Source organism: Carcharodon carcharias, chromosome 1 (genome assembly GCF_017639515.1).
Source record: "Carcharodon carcharias isolate sCarCar2 chromosome 1, sCarCar2.pri, whole genome shotgun sequence".
Taxonomy (NCBI): Eukaryota; Metazoa; Chordata; class Chondrichthyes; order Lamniformes; family Lamnidae; genus Carcharodon; species Carcharodon carcharias.
Window position 1 is genome coordinate 87,872,476 of NC_054467.1, and position 18,082 is coordinate 87,890,557.

Sequence of the window (18,082 nt, forward strand, 5' to 3'; positions counted from 1 at the left end):
CCCAGTTTGCTATGGGAAGACCCCAGGATGTCTTTGAAATGGATTATTTTTTTAAAAACTTCTAACAATATAATCTTATCCCAACACACCATAGTGAAAAAAACCTCCTTTGACAAAAGCCATTCCAACAACTTCAAATCCTTCAAGTGCTCAGTGTGTTGAAAAACAAACAAACATCTATTTCAATGACAACATCAAAGGCAGAAAACCCTTAAATGAACTCTTGAAACTGTCAATCAAAGTGTCAATACAGCCTCCTGCTGAGATAAGTGGTTGTGGACCTTTTGAAACTCAGCCAAGCATTCATAATGGTAACAGCTATCAAAACAAGCCATTCTAACTCTCAGACAATGGATTCTATTGAAATTGCAAAAAAACAGATGCCTAAGATTTTTTTTAAGTTATACCAGATGGCCTGTCAATCAATGTACTAAGCAGCAGGTGTGTGCCTCTAACTGACAGTTGTTGAAGGTTCTTTTTGCATTTTAAAGAGCTCTGGGCATTTAAAATCATTACATTATAGTTCCCAAGCAGTGTTTTCTTCCATTTTGAATGCATAAGAGCACTTTTCCCAACGGGAAAAGGACTCTAATGCATGTCAACATTTACACATTACTGGTGAATGTAATGGTCAATTTACCTTTGCAGGACAGAGTTTTATAGTCAATTACTGTGGTGAAAATACACCTACTGTAGAACGCAAGATCTAACTATTGAAATTGAAAGCACCTTTTAAAATATATTTGAAAGTCTATCAGTGAAGAAATTCCGAGACCAGGTGACTTTTATTCTCATTCTCTACTTGGGACTGGATTTCCCCATGGTTCATATCTCCTCTGAAAGGCTGTGAACCAGGTATACTTATTGGGACCGACTCTACAAAAATGGGGTGGGGGTTGTGTTGGACTGCCCAGCCCAGCAATGGAGCTGGCAAGAGCGGGAATGCTGCATGTGAGAAAGCTTCCCACACTGGCAAAAATAGCTGGAAATGGAAATGGGAGCAGGAATCCTGGAACCAGGTCCCGCCTGCCATTTTAAAAGGGCTCCCTGACTCTGTGAGCATCCAGGCCAGTACCTCACATCTTTAGTTTGGTTATGTTTTTTTTTGTTACTTTTTTAGTTATGTTATTGTGGCTGTGAAACACTTCCATCAAAGACTCAAAAAAGAGATGGTTGCCGCTAGGCTTTGACCCAAACAATGACTGCGTTTTAATATGTTCCTTTTGCACCCTGCTCCTGCATGACAGACTGTCACTGTGATGAATGGAGATCCTCTGTAGCCAGTGGCTGGGTCAGAATTGCAGCTTTCATGATCAAAATTACAGAGAAGGCCTCTAGCAAGTGTAGTTTAGCTTACAAACCAAACTATGCCTGAGTAATAATGATATAGTGTGTGGCACAAATGAAACAAGTTATGAATAGTAGAATGGCTATATATTTAAGAAATCTGTGCATATCTAATTTGATTTGTGTGCTGGTAAAAATCCATTGTCCCTGGTTGCTCAACCCTGCAAAAATTTTGCATTGCTGCTAGTTTGTGGATTTTAAAACCCGTGCATGAACCATCAATCCAGAATATCTAATGACTGAAAATAAATCCACCTGCTTATTTTGAAAGTTATCTAAGTGCCAGTTTTCACCTGCGTTGCTTCCAAATAAAACCTGGAAATGGCTGTCACGCACGGTAAAAGTGGACACCAATCCCATTCCTACAAGTCACCTTCTGAAAAGACCTGCATCAAAGCACCCTCAATAGCTTTTCTGGTGTCTGCACCTGAAGATATTTCAGCAATGTAAATTATACATGCATGAATATTCAAAGACTATGCAAACAAAATTTCTCCAATAGAACTGCTTGCAAATCAGAAGTAAACTCTCCTCATAAAATCCTGGCACTGTGGCATTCTGAGCTGCCAGTTAGCTACTGCTTGCATTAAGTATGTTTTTTTTTATATTTCTGACATTCTGAATAAATAATAGCTTTGCTGCTTCAAGATGTGTTGCTGTTAATCTGTTAAGCTTAGTGTTGGAGACTGCGTTCAGTGCCGTGCCCACGGATGACACTTTTGCCACATGTTGGATGTGGCCATTGTGAAATAACTGCAGCCTCCCTGGATCACTATTGAATTTATTTGTCTAGGCCATTCCTGAGACATTAAAATTGACTTCTGCCACAAAGCAAGCGTTTCCCCCATGAAAAGAAAGAGAAGCCTCACAGTTATATCTGCTCTCTGCTCCTATCCCTTCCCCATTGTTCCTCATATCCATACTCTGTTCTCCCTTCTATTGCTTGGCACCACACCTGTCCAACGTAGCCTGCAGGAGCACTGATCCCCTGCTTGGGCGCTGCTGCCATTCTAGTCATGGCACAGTAGCACAAATTCATTCATGGGGACAGAACCTTTAAATAGCGGTGAAAGAGCAGATATGCAAATCACACTATCTGGCTGACAATTTGTTTTTTTAAAAACTAGCCAGAATTCCTCAGAAATTACTTCAATAAAAGCTCCACTCATATTTCCTTTAAAGTTCAAAGTTTGTCTGGATCTCCTCTGGGGCTTCCATTTAAATGACTCTTTAACAATGCTGCTGCTTCCACATGTGCTCAAAGTCTACCCTGTTCATTCTAGTCAGAGCCATAGGAAAATCACATGCTACTTCAGCCTGATGCGTTCCTCTGGTATGCTGTACTCACATTGCCTCCAGAGAGCACCATAAGAGGAATATTCTCTAATATACTGAGGGCCATAACTTCACGAAATGTAATTACTCCATTGCAGTATAATTGAGCAATGAGCATGTTTGGTAGGCAGCAGCATTTTAATTCCTATCAATTAACTTTTTTAAAGTGTCTATAAATTTTAGATCTGTGATACTCAGAGACTAGAAGGAGCCTTGTTCCAACACATATGTGTGCTTATTACAATTACAGATGAAACTACAACGCAGGAGGTAAATAATTTAAAATATAAAGGTTAGAGTCCTATTTTAAAAATTGAGGCTCTATCTACCTACTCTGATGGATGTAAGAGATCCCATGCCAATACTTCAAAGAGGAGTTATCCCTGGTGCCCACTGTATGTAATTTTCATACAGGTCGGTAAATGGGGAGCAGCTCGCTTGCCGGGCAGACTACTTAAATAAGCAAATCAGCACATTATGCTGATTGGAAGATCCCAACTGCAATTCTCTTCTGCCCATTTGTACCAGACATTGATTGAATGGCCTAGCTGTTGACCCACACATGGACTACTAGAGACAGTTCAAAACATGACACCCTTAAACCTGGCTGGCAGCATGCAGATAAATCCCTGGTTCCCAAATATCTTGGGCATTTAGCTAGCAAGAACGGGTGGCATAGAAATGTAGAAAATAGGAACAAGAATAGGTCATTTGGCCCTTCGAGACTGCTCCGCTATTCAGTGTGATCATGGCTGATCCTCTGTCTCAACTCCATACTCCCGCGCTCTCCCCATATGCTTTGATGCCTTTGGAGTCCAGAAATCTATCTATTTTCTTCTAAAATATGTTCAGCGACTTGGCCTCCACAGTCTTCTGTGGTAGATAATTCCGTAGGTTTGCCACCCTCTGAGTGAAGAAGTTTCTCCTCATCTCAATTCTAAATGGTCTACCCCATATCCTGTGAATGTGACCCCTTGTTCTAGACCCCCCCCAGCCAGAGGGAAATGTCATTCATTCAGTCTGTCCATCCCTGTCAGAATTTTATATGTTTCAATAAGATCTCCCTCATCCTTCTAAATTCCAGTAAATACAGGTCTAGTCAGTCCAATCTCTCCTCATACGACAATCCTACCATCCCAGGCATCAGTCTGGTGAACCTTCATTGCACTCCCTTTATGACAAGTATATCCTTTCTTAGGTAAGGAGACCAAAACAGGACACACTACTCCAGGCGCTATCTCGCCAAGGCCCTTTACAGCTGCAGTAAGACATCATTGCTCCAGTACTCAAGTCCTCTCGCAATGAAGGCCAACATACCATTTGCCTTCTTAACTGCTTGCTGTCATCTGCATGCTTGCTTTCATTGATTAGTGTACAAGGACAACCAGGCCCCTTTGTATATCAACATTGCCCAATCTCTGACCATTTAAATAATACTCTGCCATTCTGTTTTTCCTACTGAAGAGGATAACTTCACACTTATCCACATTATACTGCATCTGCCTTGTATTTGCCCACTCACTCAACCTGTCTACATCACCTTGACACCTCTTAAGACCCTCCTCATTGCTCACATTCCCACCAAGTTTTGTGTTGTCAGCAAACTTGGAAATGTTACATTTGGTTCCCTCAACCAAATCATTGATATATATGGTGAATAGCTGGGTCCCAAGCACTTATACTTGTGGTTCTCCACTAGTCACTGTCTGCCACTCCAAAAAATACCCATTTATTCCTACCCTCTGTTTCCTGTCTGCTAACCAATTCTCATTCCATGCCAGTATATTACCCTCAATTCCATGTAGTTTAATTTTACACTCTAACCTCTTATGTGGGATTTTATCAAAAGCTTTCTGAAAATCAAAATACATCATGCCCACTCGTTCTCCCTTATTTATTTTGCTAGTTATGTCCTCAAAAAAACTCCAGTAGGTTTGTCAAACATGATTTCCCTTTCAATAACTCTATGCTGAATTTGTCTAATCCCGTTGATATTTTCTAAGTTCTGTCATCACACCCTTTATAATAGACTCTAGCATTTTCCCATCACTGATGTTAGGATAACCGATCTGTAATTTGCTGTTTTCTCCCTCCCTCCTTTTTTAAATAGTGGGGTTACATCTGCCGGGACTGTTCCAGAATCTACAGAATTTTAGAAAATGATAACCAACACATCCACTATTTCCATGGCCACCTCCTTTAGTGCCCTGGGATATAGATTTATCGGCTTTCAGTCCCATTAATTTCTCCAGCACTATTGTTTTAGTAATACTAATTTCCTTCAATTCTTCCTTCTCACTAGATCTTTAGTTCCGTAGTATTTCTGGGAAGTTATTTGTATCTTCCTCCATAAAGACAAAACTTAAGTAATTGTTTAATTGCTCTGCCATTTCCTTGACCTCTATTATAAATTCTCCCATTTTAGACTGTAAGGGACCTACATTTGTCTTCACAATTTTTTTTCTTTTTAGATACTTAAAGAAGCTTTACAGTCCACTTTTATGTTCCTTGTAAGTTTACTCTCATACTCTATTTTTCTCCTCTTAATCAATCTCTTGGTCTTCCTTTGCTGAATTCTAAACTGCTCCCAATCCTCAGGCTTGCTACTTTTTCTAGCAACTTTATATGACTTCCCTTTGGATCTAATATTATCTTTAAGTTCTTTTGTTAACCATGGTTGGGCTGCTTTTCCTGTTGTATTTTTGCGCCCGAGTGACTGCTAGGCCAATGTTGCACCTGGAAAATGAAAGATTGTTCACACAATATTTACCCTTGTAGAGTTGCTGTTATTATGTAATAAAGTGCATCACTGGGTGTTGAGCTTCTATGTTTGACAAGCACATTGAATTATGGTGCTTATCATCCAATATTAACTTCATTTGCGAAAATACATCTGCTCTGGAACTGGGACCTCATTTGGTGAGGCCTATTTTTTATTTTGATAATTCAAGATTTCAGTGGTCCAAAAAGAACCTTTACAAAAGATGCTTTTTAACATCAGACCTATAATGCTATTTTATCTTCATCTTCTTAATTGCACAAGTAGCAATTTATTTAATGTTGCCATGGGTCACTGAGGGAATTCATTTGTATGCATTGCATGCCCTCAGGCTTTAGTATTGCGTGAAATGATGTTTCAATTTTATTCTTTTTCAAAACATTGTCCATCTGTTACTCTTTAACTAAAGACATTAGGCTGTGATTGCTCTGTTATATTGCTTCATTGAAACATCTTTTGGGTTTTCTTGCTATTGTTACACCATGGGAGACATGCATTTAGCATGTTTAGTTATTATTTAATAGACATGAAAAGGGACAAGGCATTAATGAAAAATATTTGACAAAGGTATTTTTGTTTGGTGATAGAGAATAGTCATTTGTGTCGCAATAATATTACAAACAGAAGTGATGAAGTTTTGATACAATTTAAGTTGTGTTTCTTTTCAAATAAAAGATTAGTCAAACACTTTTAACTAAAGATGGTACCTCCTTAACCGTTACTGAAAAAAAACATTCAGTTCTCCTTTGTATTTTAATGAATTTGATTTACCTTACATATCTCTAAGGTTGGAAATGTCACTACACAAGTCACCACAGTGGAAAAAAATATTGAAGTTATGGGAATGCAGAAGAGGACAAGTAGGATGACAGAGGCGATGGATTGATTGGATTAGATAAATTGTGGATGTTCTCACTAGAAAACATAAAGTTGAGAGGTGATAGGATTGCTGTTTATAGAATTCAAAATGGTCTAGATATTGTAGACCATAACAGGCTGTTTCACTTTGTGCAAAACAATAGAACCAGAGGACACTGTGCTAAAATGGGGGTAAATTCAAAACCAGCGTTTGGAAACAATGGCCGAAATTTTTTCACTAATTAAGTAGTCCCACTACTGGAACCAAAAGTGGGAGCTGACTCGACGTGTGGGGGCGGTGGGACTCTGAGCAGCAAATTACTGGCGGAAACCAATTTAGAAGCTTCGTTCTGTGTGTGTTAGAGGAGCAAGGATTTGGGCTGATTGGTGAGCCATAGGAGAGTTTCCTCTTTCTCTGCTATATCACATAAGACTCCAGAGGGCAAAGGCTCAAGCACTGAAATACTCCTTATATCTTTCATTTTGCATCTAAGCATGCCTTTAAGGGAGGCTTAGTGATCAGAGTCCACAACCAGATGCTGGTCATCAACTGCATCTCAAGCATGAGAGCTGGATGCAAAACATTCATCCGTTCTGCAGGCTTGCCCTTTGGCCAAGATGTGGGCATCGTAGCTCGGTAGGTCATGTATCGTCCAGATAATATTGGTTATTTGCTGTTCCCACTACAGTGGCTGCATTGGAATTCCAGGTGTCACAGACTCTGATTTGTGCAGTTTGTAGAGGTATATATGGAAGCCAGGAATGATGCATTTGGTGCCCAGTTCTTAAACAGAACCATTCTTTCAGGGAGCTGCAAGGACACAGTTGTATCATCATCATGCACAAAGCGCCATATCTGCATGTATGATACAACATGCACTCGTATCAGTGTGTACAGGGTTTAAGTTTTAAGTCGTGTCCATCTCTGCATTGTGGGCATGGTTTGATTATGCGGACAAGCTGGCGGCTCATTTACAGTTAATGGCCTTCATGTGAAGGGGACAGGTTGTGATGGTCTTATTACCATGCGTGCTTTCAAATATGGTGAGGCTCGTATCTATGATGGAGAGGTTTGCAGTCATATGAATGTGACTGAGTCAAACTCTATTTGCTCCCTTGTAGGGGTTGGGCAGTCCCTTGTGTAATTGTGGAGTCAATTTACAAGAATCTTTATGTGGAAGTATGTCATCAGGTACTGGCTGATGGCAAGTGTTATATAGGTGGACCTCATGGAAATCTGTTTTGAACAAGGACCCATCTGGCACTGAACCACTCCTGCATAGTGTCAGCCCTCGCTACATGGCCATCACTCCCTGCTACTCTTGCCATTGGTGGGCTCCTCATCTTCATCCATTTTAGAATCAGTAGAATGTGCAGGGGCTTCTTCCTCCTCATCTTCTTCCTCCTCAGAGGTAGCAGCCCCGCCCGTGGCTTAGAGGAAGGATGTACCATCCATGGCTAACTAACAATCTTAAAGGTAGTATCAAATTCAAAGAAAAAGCTTACAATTCTGTGAAGATTAGTGGCAGGTTAGAAGATTGGCCAGAAACAACAGCAAAGAATGGCTAAAAAATAATGGGCAGAATTTTCTGCCTAGCAGGCGGGCGGACCCGACCCAATCTTCAGCAGGCAGGGAGCCGATCCCCACCGGAGAAGCGGGCTCTGCTGCCATTTTACATGGGGGGGGATCAATTAAGGCCCACCCTACGTGACGTCTGTGGGAAGCGCTATGCGCTCCCTGTGCGGGCGGTGGGAGATTCCCCAAAAGCAAGAGTGCGCTCTTTCGCGCATGCGCACGAAAGAGCACACATCTCCCTGAGGCTGCACTTTGCCTCAGGAAGATCGCTGACACTTGTAAAAATATGAAAAATAGAAAAAAAAAATCCTTAACATGTCCCCCTCATGTGAGATGGGACATATTCAAAATTTACATAACAATTTTATTAAACTTTTTAAAATCCTGCATGAAACCTCATCCTGCCGGTGGATGAGGTTTCAAGTTTTTTCTATTTGCCGCTGGGGCTCCTGGCCTGCCCACCAACCTTAAGGTTGCACGGGCAGGTCCTTTAATTGTATAATTGCTCCTGTCAATGTCCTCAATTGGCCATTGACAGGTCGATGGGCCCGCAGCTGATTTTGCTGTGCCCCCCGCCTTCCTGAAGATTTAAATGGACCGGGATGACGTCGGGGTTTCCGCCCGACATCATCCCGCGTCATTTTACGTGTCGGTGAGCGGGCCCTGCCCCCTGCTCACCGACAGCAAAATTCTGCCCAATGAGGACGGAGAAATTAGAGTACAAGAGAAAGCTAGCTAGAATTATAAAGACAGATAGTAAGAGTTTCTACAGATATTTAAAAAGGAAAAGATTAAGTAAAGTTGGTCCTTTACAGAGTGAGTCCAGGGATTTAATAATGGAAAGTAAAGAAATGGCAGATGAAGTGAACAGATATTTTCTATCTGTCTTCACTATGGAGAATACAAATAACATCCTAGAAATAAATATGCATCAAAAGGTGAAAAGGAGTGAGGAACTTAAAGCAATTACAGTCATCAAGGAAAAAGTGCTGAGAAAATTATTAGAACTAAATGCTGACAAATCCTGAGGTCCTAATGGATTTCATCCTAGGGTCTTATAAGAAGTGGTTGCTGAGATAGTAGATGCATTGGTTTTAATTTTCCAAAAGTCCCTAGATTCTGGAAAGGTCCCATCAGATTGTAAAATAGCAAATGTAACTCCTGTATTCAAGGTAGGAGGGAGACAGAAAGCAGGCGGGTTAGCTGAACATCTGTCATAGGAAAAATGCTGGAATTATTAAGGAGGTAATAGAGGGCACTTAGAAAGTCTCAATGCAATCAGGCAGAGTAAACATGGTTTTGTGAAAGGGAAGTCATGTTTGACTATTTTATTAGAGATATTTGAGGAAGTAACGAGCAACATGGATAAAGGGATGTGGCTGTGCTGTACTTCGATTTGCAGAAGGCATTTGGCAAGGTGTCATGTCAAAGTTTACTACACAAAATAAGAGCTCATGGTGTAGGGGATAACATATTAGCATGGATAGAGGATTCCTTAGCTAACAGCAAACAGAGTAGGCACAAATGGTCATTTTCGTGTTGGTAAGATGTAATGAGTGGAGTACCGCCTCAATTAGTGCTAGGGCCTCAACTATTTACAATTGATATTAATGACTTGGATGAAGTGACTGAATGCATGGTTGTTAAATTTGTTGATGACACAAAGATAGGTAGGAAAGTAAGTTGTAAAGAGGAGATAAGGAATCTGCAAAGGGATATAGATAGATTAAGTGATTGGGCAAACCTTTGACAGATGGAGTATAATGTGGGAAAATGTGAACCTGTCCACTTTGGCAGGAAGAATAGAAAAGCAGCATATTATTTAAATGGGGAGAGATTGCAGAACTCAAAGGTACAGAGGGATCTGAGTGTCCTGGTACATGAATCACTAAAAGTTAGTAGCAGGTACAGCAAGTGGTTAGGAATACAAATGGAATGTTGTTGTGTATTGCAAGGGGAATGGAATATAAAAGTAGGATCATTTTGCTACAGTTGTATAGGGTATTGGTGAGACCATATCTAGAGTACTGTGTATAGTTTTGGTCTTGGTCTCAATTGCATTTCCTTCAAGCTGTTGACAGATACCCAGATATAAGAACATCATATTTACTAGGGCAAATACATCACATATGTTATGGGTGCCAATTCATTCTGCTGCGAGACTGAGTTTTGGAAATATTAAAAGTGATTTATTAGCAAATCAAAACTTAAAGTTTAAAAAACCTGATTATGATCTCCCAGTTAGAGATCATTCTTCATATGTCAATATAGAGTGCAAATACACCCCCCACACTGTTCCATTAAAAAATTGGCATTTACACGTACACCTCCAGGCATCTGACTCAGAGATGCCTCTCCCCACTTCAGACTGAATGGATGGTGTCTCACTGTATTGATAAGATGATAAAACATAAAACATTCCAAGTGCTGAAAACACAGGACTTAAGTTTTAACTCCTGATAGGGGTGGGTACGGATGCAGGTGGGCATAGAATTTCACGCCACCAGCTGGTGTGCCAGATTCTTGGCTCCATCCCATCTCTGGACAAATTTCTCAGAAGTGGGATGAGCGGATGGCAGGGTAATCCTCCTGCATGGATTTAAAAATGTTGAGGAGAGGGCCCCTTTCACTTATCTGCCATGGCACCCTGCTGATGCTTTAAACTAAAGTGCCACCTATTGGCTCCCCAGGTTCACAACTTCACCCTTAATTGGCTGGCAAGCTCGCCCTCTGGCCATTAGTTGGGGAAAACACAGGTAGATGTGACTGTTTCCCACACGGGTTTCTGATCCCCATTGGAGTCTAATGGGAGGGTCCTGAAGCCTCTGGGAAAATCCTGCCCACAGACTTCAAGTTTCATGTCAAAAACCTTCCATTAGAACACCTATGTCCATTTACACTGCAAAATTTTGAAGTTTGTCAAGCCAAACTTGACATAATTTCAATTCGACAAAATCTTAGTACTTGCAAATGAACGCAAAATAGTCAAATTTTGCTTACAGCTTTTGAACTTGGTTAAACCTTCATCCCAGTATACATGAGCATGCACACACAAAAACCTCTTGGTTATTGCTACATACGGATGGGACAATGTAATATTATCGTTAATTTTAATATCCTAATAATTCTAACATTCACCTTAATCAGATGGTAACATCTCCAAAATTCGCCCTTTAATAAATATATTAAAAATTATGTTTGAAAACACAGTCTATGGCTGTGCCTAATGACTTCTCCCACTTTGATAACTGCAGGTGATATCATTATTGATCATCTTGTTGCAACATCTCCAGTTTTTTTTCAGTACTGAATGGAGTGCCAACTCAGCAAAATAATGTGCAATTCCATTTTTTCTGGTTACTAGTTATTACCACCCCCTCCAAAAGAATTGTTCTTTGTTGAATCACTTCAACTAAATATGTCACATATTTAATGTTAGATTTAGAGTGTCTATTTCTAGTGTTGTGACCATTCTAAAGGCCTAATTCACCAACACAGAGAACCTAAGGGATTTGAAAATTTGTCTGATGCGTATTCCAGAAATCACAGATTTCATGCATTGATTTGCATAAAATCCAGTCTTGCTTTAGAGGCTGTGGAGGCTCAATCATTGAGTATGTTCAAGACTGAGATTGATAGATTTCTACGTATTAAAAACGTTCCAGGGATACAGGGATAGTACAGGAAAATGGTGTTGAAGTAGAAGATCTGCCGTGATCTCATTGAATGATGGAGAAGTATTGAAGGGCTGGATGCCTACTCCTGATCCTATTTCTTATGTTCTTACATTAGATAACAGCAATCAACTCCAGCAACTTATTGGCAAACAGAGATGCATTTTAATATTCTGCTTGGGATCACCATATTTAAATAGATCAGTTCCTCAGATTAGATGTGATGGTTCCACAAGCGTAATAGGGATAATATGACATTGCAGAGTGTTAGAGTGCAGAGTGTTAGAGAGCCAACATTTTGTTCCCTCAGTTCATTGGATTTCAAAGTTTTTTTACTTTCACAATCCATGTGAGGCCATGATTTCTGTTCTGTTTCTGTGACTGGGATATGAATTTCTCTATGTGTTGTACCCAAGGGATTCTAGGCACTTTCCTACAAAGGAGGAAAGGTCAGATAAAAAATCATTCTGAACTCTAGACATACTGCCCCGAGATCATTGGCAAAAGATTGGCCTGTCAGCCAGACATCTTGGTCTAGATTTTCAGGTCAGCAAGCTTTATAATAACACTGGCGTTATAACCAAATTAAAAAATCTGAGCTAGTGAGCAAAGACCAATCAAAAGGGAGGGGACAAGATTTTTCAAGACTGTACAAGAGAAACGATGTCTGTCTCTGAAAACTGTTCATGCTATGTGGTTTGTGTCAATCAACAATAAAGCTGAGATATTTAGGCAGGAGTTTTGGTATATGTCTTTCATTTCTTGTGGGTTGTTGCTTAATTCTAAATGTGCTAACTTATGCCACTTTTTAAATTCTATTTTAGAATGGTTTCACTCCGCTCTATATGGCTGCCCAAGAAAATCACATTGAAGTTGTGAGGCTCCTGCTGGAGATTGGAGCTAATCAGAGCACAGCCACTGAGGTAGGTTACTCTACGCTGACAATCCGTTCAATTAGCACTTATAGAATGAGCAACGGCCAATTTTTTAGACTGTGTTACGAATATTAATATTGAAATGTTGGAAGCATTTTCTCCTGGTCATTCATGGCTTTTATAAGTGATAGTTCACCAAACCTCAAATCTGATGTGACCAGAATTTTCTGCCCAAATAATGATGAGGCTAATGGTGCTTACTGGTATTTATGCACAAATGTTACAAGAACTTCAGGTGAAGGGCAGTTTGGTGCGGGTCTCCTAAAATTGCTGCCCAAGTTGTGATATTCCACCATTAGCTTCATGAAGATGGCATCTCACAATCTGCCTCACCATTGAGGTGCATTGAATGGAAAGTTGCTGCATTTGCACGGTAGTTACAAACTAAAATCATTCCTTTAACAATGTGATGTTCTAATTCCTGCCATTCAACCTCTCTGGCACTGAAAATTAACCACTATAATCAAGGAATTTCATTCTTCATTTTTTTTTATTAGAGATTTTAAAATTGTAAAATTAAAAAATTAATGAGCTTTTCTGTTCTGCATTCTTACACTCTTCTTCCAGTCTTTCTCTCTACCTAGCTTTCTTTTGGTGATTTGACACTGAATTCGCCTACTCTAATTTACACTTACCTTCAGTTCTTGCACTGTTTATTTCAAAACCCTTCATTGATTGATTAAGGAGCTACACAGTTGCTTGCCGCTGTTCAGTCAGGTCCCTGATACCCGGTTTCTCTCACTGTGACATGATTAGCTTGTACTTTCAGCAACTTGCCACATAAAAAACTTAAAAAGCTAAACATACAAGGACAAATCTAATTAATGCCAGACATTTTAGATGCCCTCCAATGACAAACTATGTCCATTAATTTGTGTTAATACAAACTGGTAGTAGAGGAGCGTCTAGTTAAAGATCTTTAATTTGCATATGTCGCAATTAATTTAATCCCAGTTCATCTGAACAATCTTTTGTTAAATTGCAAATTTCTGCCTTCCCACCACATCTACCACATAGTCTGTACACCAAACTAAGATAGAAAGGACAGTTTTGCTGTTGATTAAGGAGTCGAGGATGAAAAATTAAAAATAAGATACAGTGCTTGAGGTCTTTGTGCATTAGTTCAATATAGAATAGAATCATAGAATGGCTGCAGCACAGAAAAAGATTATTTGGCCCATTGAGCCCTTGCTGGCATTCTGCAAGAACCACTTAGCAACTCTCAATTCATTGCCCTGCACCCCCCACCTCCCCGCCCCCCACCCCACCCCTTTCCCCGTAGCCCTGCAGAATTTTCGCTTCTGAAGCTTATCCAATCTCCTTTTGAAAGCCACAATTGAATCTGCTCCCCACCACCCTTTCAGGCAGTGCATTACAGATTTTAACCAATTGCTAAGTAAAAAAGATTTTCCTCATAAGGCTTTTAGTTCTTTTATCAATCATTTGAATCTGCATCCCCTCATTCTTGGCCCTACTGCCAATTGGAACAGTTTTTCCCTATCTCCTCTGTCTAGGCCTGTCATAATTTTGAATACCTCTATCAACCGTCTCTTCTCCCAGGAGAACAACTCCAGCATCTCCACTCTATCCCGGTAATTGAAGTTCCTCACCCCTGGAGAAATTCTTGTAAATCTTTTCTGCATAGTCTCTATCTTATAAATATTTTATAAATGAATATCTCTATTTCACTTCCATGACAACAGTTACTGCACTCCTAGGTAAGGCTTGTGTTGAAGAGCTTTGAGATGTCTCTGAGACACATGGTAAATACATGTTTGCTTCACTTTGGTAGTGAAAGATGACTAAAAATGAAAATAGGAAAAAAATTCTGATTTTCCTGTCATTTATTTGCCTGCTATTTCTAAAGCCTGACTTGTTGAGGACTGAGTTCTATTATTTTGCATAAACCAGCTCCTAAATGTGAACCCTTGGGCTGCGAAATCCAATGAGTCTTGTTAAATGAACTAAATCATTTCATGTAAATTTCAGTTTAGAGTATTAGTCATTCATGTGACAAATTGACAGTGCTTCCCTGAATGTGACTTGCGGTAGGTTCCCATGGACCACAGCTATTTAATTCCATTTTCATGTAGCAAGATAGAGGAGTTTATGGTGCTCTGGGCATGCTGTCGTCTAAGGTCTCAGTCTTTTACTTATACTTAGTGCAATTACTCTAATATGCAAATATTAGAAATAAACACCAATCACGCAATAATTAACGAACTAACTAAAGAAAATCAAAAGGACTCTTTTTGCAAACAAATTTCCCTTCTTCCATTACCCAAATGCAAGCTTGACTGAGTCAATTGACGGGAGGAAGGGCAGAGATTTTGATGTGCACCATAAATGGAAGAAAATGTAACTGGTTCCTTCATGTTTTCCTAGGGCAGAATTTTCATTTGGCGGGCAGGGGCGGGTGCAGAGCCGATCATCGCCTGCGATTGGCTCTGCGTCGCCATTTTACGTCGGTGGGCCAATTAAAGCCCCGCCAAGTGTAAGGCGTGACTGGTAGCGCTCAGCACTACCTGTGCAGGCGGGGGGAGGAGGGCGAGTCGGGGCCAGCGCTCTTCCACGCATGTGCACAATAGAGCGCTTCAATCTCCCCGAGGCATGGAGCTGCCTCAGGGAGACTGAAGGGCTTCTAAAATAATGAAATAAAAGGTTCATAAAATTGTTTAAGTGTGTCCCCTCATATGACTGTGTCACATGCGATGGGACATGTTTTTATTTATATGAAAATTTTAGAACTTATTTAATAAAAACTTTAGGAAACCTCTTCCATAAGGTTGGATGGGCAGTGGTGACAATAACCTTAATTAGATCCTTAATGGCCTTAATAGGCCATTTACATATCGACGGGTGCAGAGCCAGCTCCGGTGTGCCCCCGACGATCGAAACATCACTACTGAGCGCGATGACGTTGGGGCGCATGCCTGATGTCATCATGCATCAAGTTACACGTTGACATGTCGGACGCCCACGCCGACTGAAAAATTCTGCCCCTAATGTATGCGATGTTCAGGTGATCCAGTACACTTAGGCACAGACCGAGAAATATCTCCACTACACTGTGTAATTTGTCTGTCAAATTTTATGAATGTTGGGGCTAGGGAGGGGGTAGCTGGAAAAGAGACTTGCTAAGTTAAATAAGGAACGGGAAACTGGGGTTCATTTCAATAGGTCAAAACAGATTAAAGAGAGAGCTGAAGCAGGTGTTCAAAAATGCAATAGGTTCTGATTTTTTTTTTAAATACACTGGTCAATGAATTGGTAACTAGAGGGCATAAATTTAAGGTCATTCCCATCAAAATGAAGGGAGGGATTCAGATAATTTTTTGCACAAAGGGCTGTTAGGACATGGAATGCCCTAGCAGAAACTGTGGTGGATGCAAGTTCACAATGTTCTTAACAAAGGAAAGCAGATACATTTTTGAGGGAAAAAGACATTTACAACTGTACAGGGAAAGGGCAGGGAAATGGGACAATGTGAATTGCTGTTTCAGAGAGCCTTTGCAGGTGTGATTGGCTCATTGGCTTCCTTCTATGCTGTTAAATTCTGATTCTGTTACAGATACCCATGGGACTGAGGCCTGCAGGCACCATCTGTACTTGCCCTTAGGTTATAGTGAATCAGTGTGGGTCAGAGTTTCAATGAGGCACAGAACATAGCCAAACATGCTGTAGGCTTCTCATTACTCAGTTAGATAAATGGTAAATATCCTCGGTATTAGCTGATTCATTCTATGTGTTTTGGTAACCTAAGATAGGAACTTTGTCTGCACAAAGGAGGCCTCCTGTTTCTCCTTATTTGGTTTGTTGATTAATGCATGACTGGTGTTTGGTTCAAAAATTTGAACATTAGAGAAATTGAAGTAAGTCTAAGTTAAAGACCTAGACCTTAGGCTACAGCATTAGGGGCCTGAATTTCTGCGGAGGTTCTCACAATTTCCCATCATTGGGAAATCAGCAAAGAAGAAAGAAAGAAAGAAAAGTACAGCACAGGAACAGGCCCTTCGGCCCTTCAAGCCTGTGCCGATCATATTGCCCGTCAACTAAAACATTTTGCACTTCCGGGGTCCATATCCCTCTATTCCCATCCTACTCATGTATTTGTCAAGCTGCCTCTTAAGCACCACTATCGTAACTGCTTCCACCACCTCCTCTGGCAGCAAATTCCAGACACTCGCTACCCTCTGCGTAAAAAACTTGCCCTGCACGTCACCTTTATAGTTTTCTCCTCTCACCTTAAATCTATGTCCCCTAGTAATTGACTCTTCCACCCTGGGAAAAAGCTTTTGACTATCTACTCTGTCCATGCCACTCATCAATAGTACCATCGGAAAAAGATGTAAGCTACCATGGACTTTCAGGGGCACTGCTTCTTCAGAAGGGCAACAACATACAGATTGTGAACTTTTGAAAGAATGTTATGGGCAGAATTAAAAGAGTGGTGGGGTGGGAAGAGTCAGCGGGGAATGCACCACTACCAATACTGGCTGCCCCTCAGCCATTTAACGGTCAACAGAAATCCCGCCTCAGAGACCGATCAGCCAATTAGTTTGGCTGTCATCTCTGTAGTCCCAACAGTGCCACGTGGAGCAGTGGCCGCTGGGACTACAAGCAGTCCCCAATCTGTGAGTCCCTGAGTTCTGGACCAGATAAGTACAGAGGTTTTCATGGCGGGGAGGGAAGGTGAGGTTCAGAGTGGGTGGAGAGGTTGGGGGTGGGGTAGAGGGGTCTCGATGGAGAGGCCAGGGAGCATGGAACACCTGGGGGTTGGGGCAGGGCAGACCTCGTGGGAGGTGTCACCTGGTATGGAAAGGGGGCCCTGAAGGGAAGTGTCCTTTCCCACACAAGGCCGAGCAGGGTAAACTGTCAGGCTTCACCTATCCCTCCACCCTGAGCTCCTCTTGCTGGCCTCAAAATTCAGACCAGGTCAAAAGAACCCATAAAATTGAGGACAGGTCAGGGGGAGGGTTGGGCAGCGGGAAGGCTGCCCAGGTAAATTAACCTGTCTGTAAACCCTGCCGAGGAGGGGAAAACCATTAAATTTTGCCCAATGCATATATAAAGTTCAGTTTTCAGGGAAGTTGTAGTGAAAAGGTGAAGGTGAGAAGTGACTCCCCTCCCCATTAAACTCTCATCTCCTTAAAGACTTTTTATTCAACTCCATGTCCCATGAGCAGCAAAGTTTAAAAGAATTCAGCATCATTAGGGGAGAGAAATAACTCATGGGAGCTGGTTGTTTTTACAACTTGGATGATAACATTAAATTATACATTTATCAACATAAACCAGAAACTCTTCTATTAACTTCACCGTGACAACAATGCCTTCTTGAGAGTATTCAGTCTTTACTTGTATTTGAAATTCTAGAGAAACATTAAAGGGATTTAAGGCTGGTTGATACAGACCAAAATTTTGCTGTAACCTTTAAAGTAAACTTAGTGAATGAATAACAGTAAGGAACTTGCAGTGAATTAATATTATTGTTATTAATATTAGTGTTAATATTAAGGGTAGCTTATGGTGAGTTAACTCTTGAATTTTTGGTAAGTCTGTACTTTATGGTAAAAAT

At 40.8% G+C, this 18,082-nt stretch overlaps 1 protein-coding gene across 13 annotated transcripts in view; it reads left to right on the plus strand.

Moving 5' to 3' along the window:
- ank2b (ankyrin 2b, neuronal) overlaps positions 1-18,082 on the plus strand; it is an 882,930-nt gene that overhangs the window by 569,353 nt on the left and 295,495 nt on the right. For all 13 annotated transcript variants that reach the window (XM_041195707.1, XM_041195740.1, XM_041195679.1 and 10 more), the window contains one exon: positions 12,394-12,492. In XM_041195707.1, the coding sequence (XP_041051641.1) occupies positions 12,394-12,492 (99 nt within the window). The remainder of the gene's footprint in view (positions 1-12,393; positions 12,493-18,082) is intronic.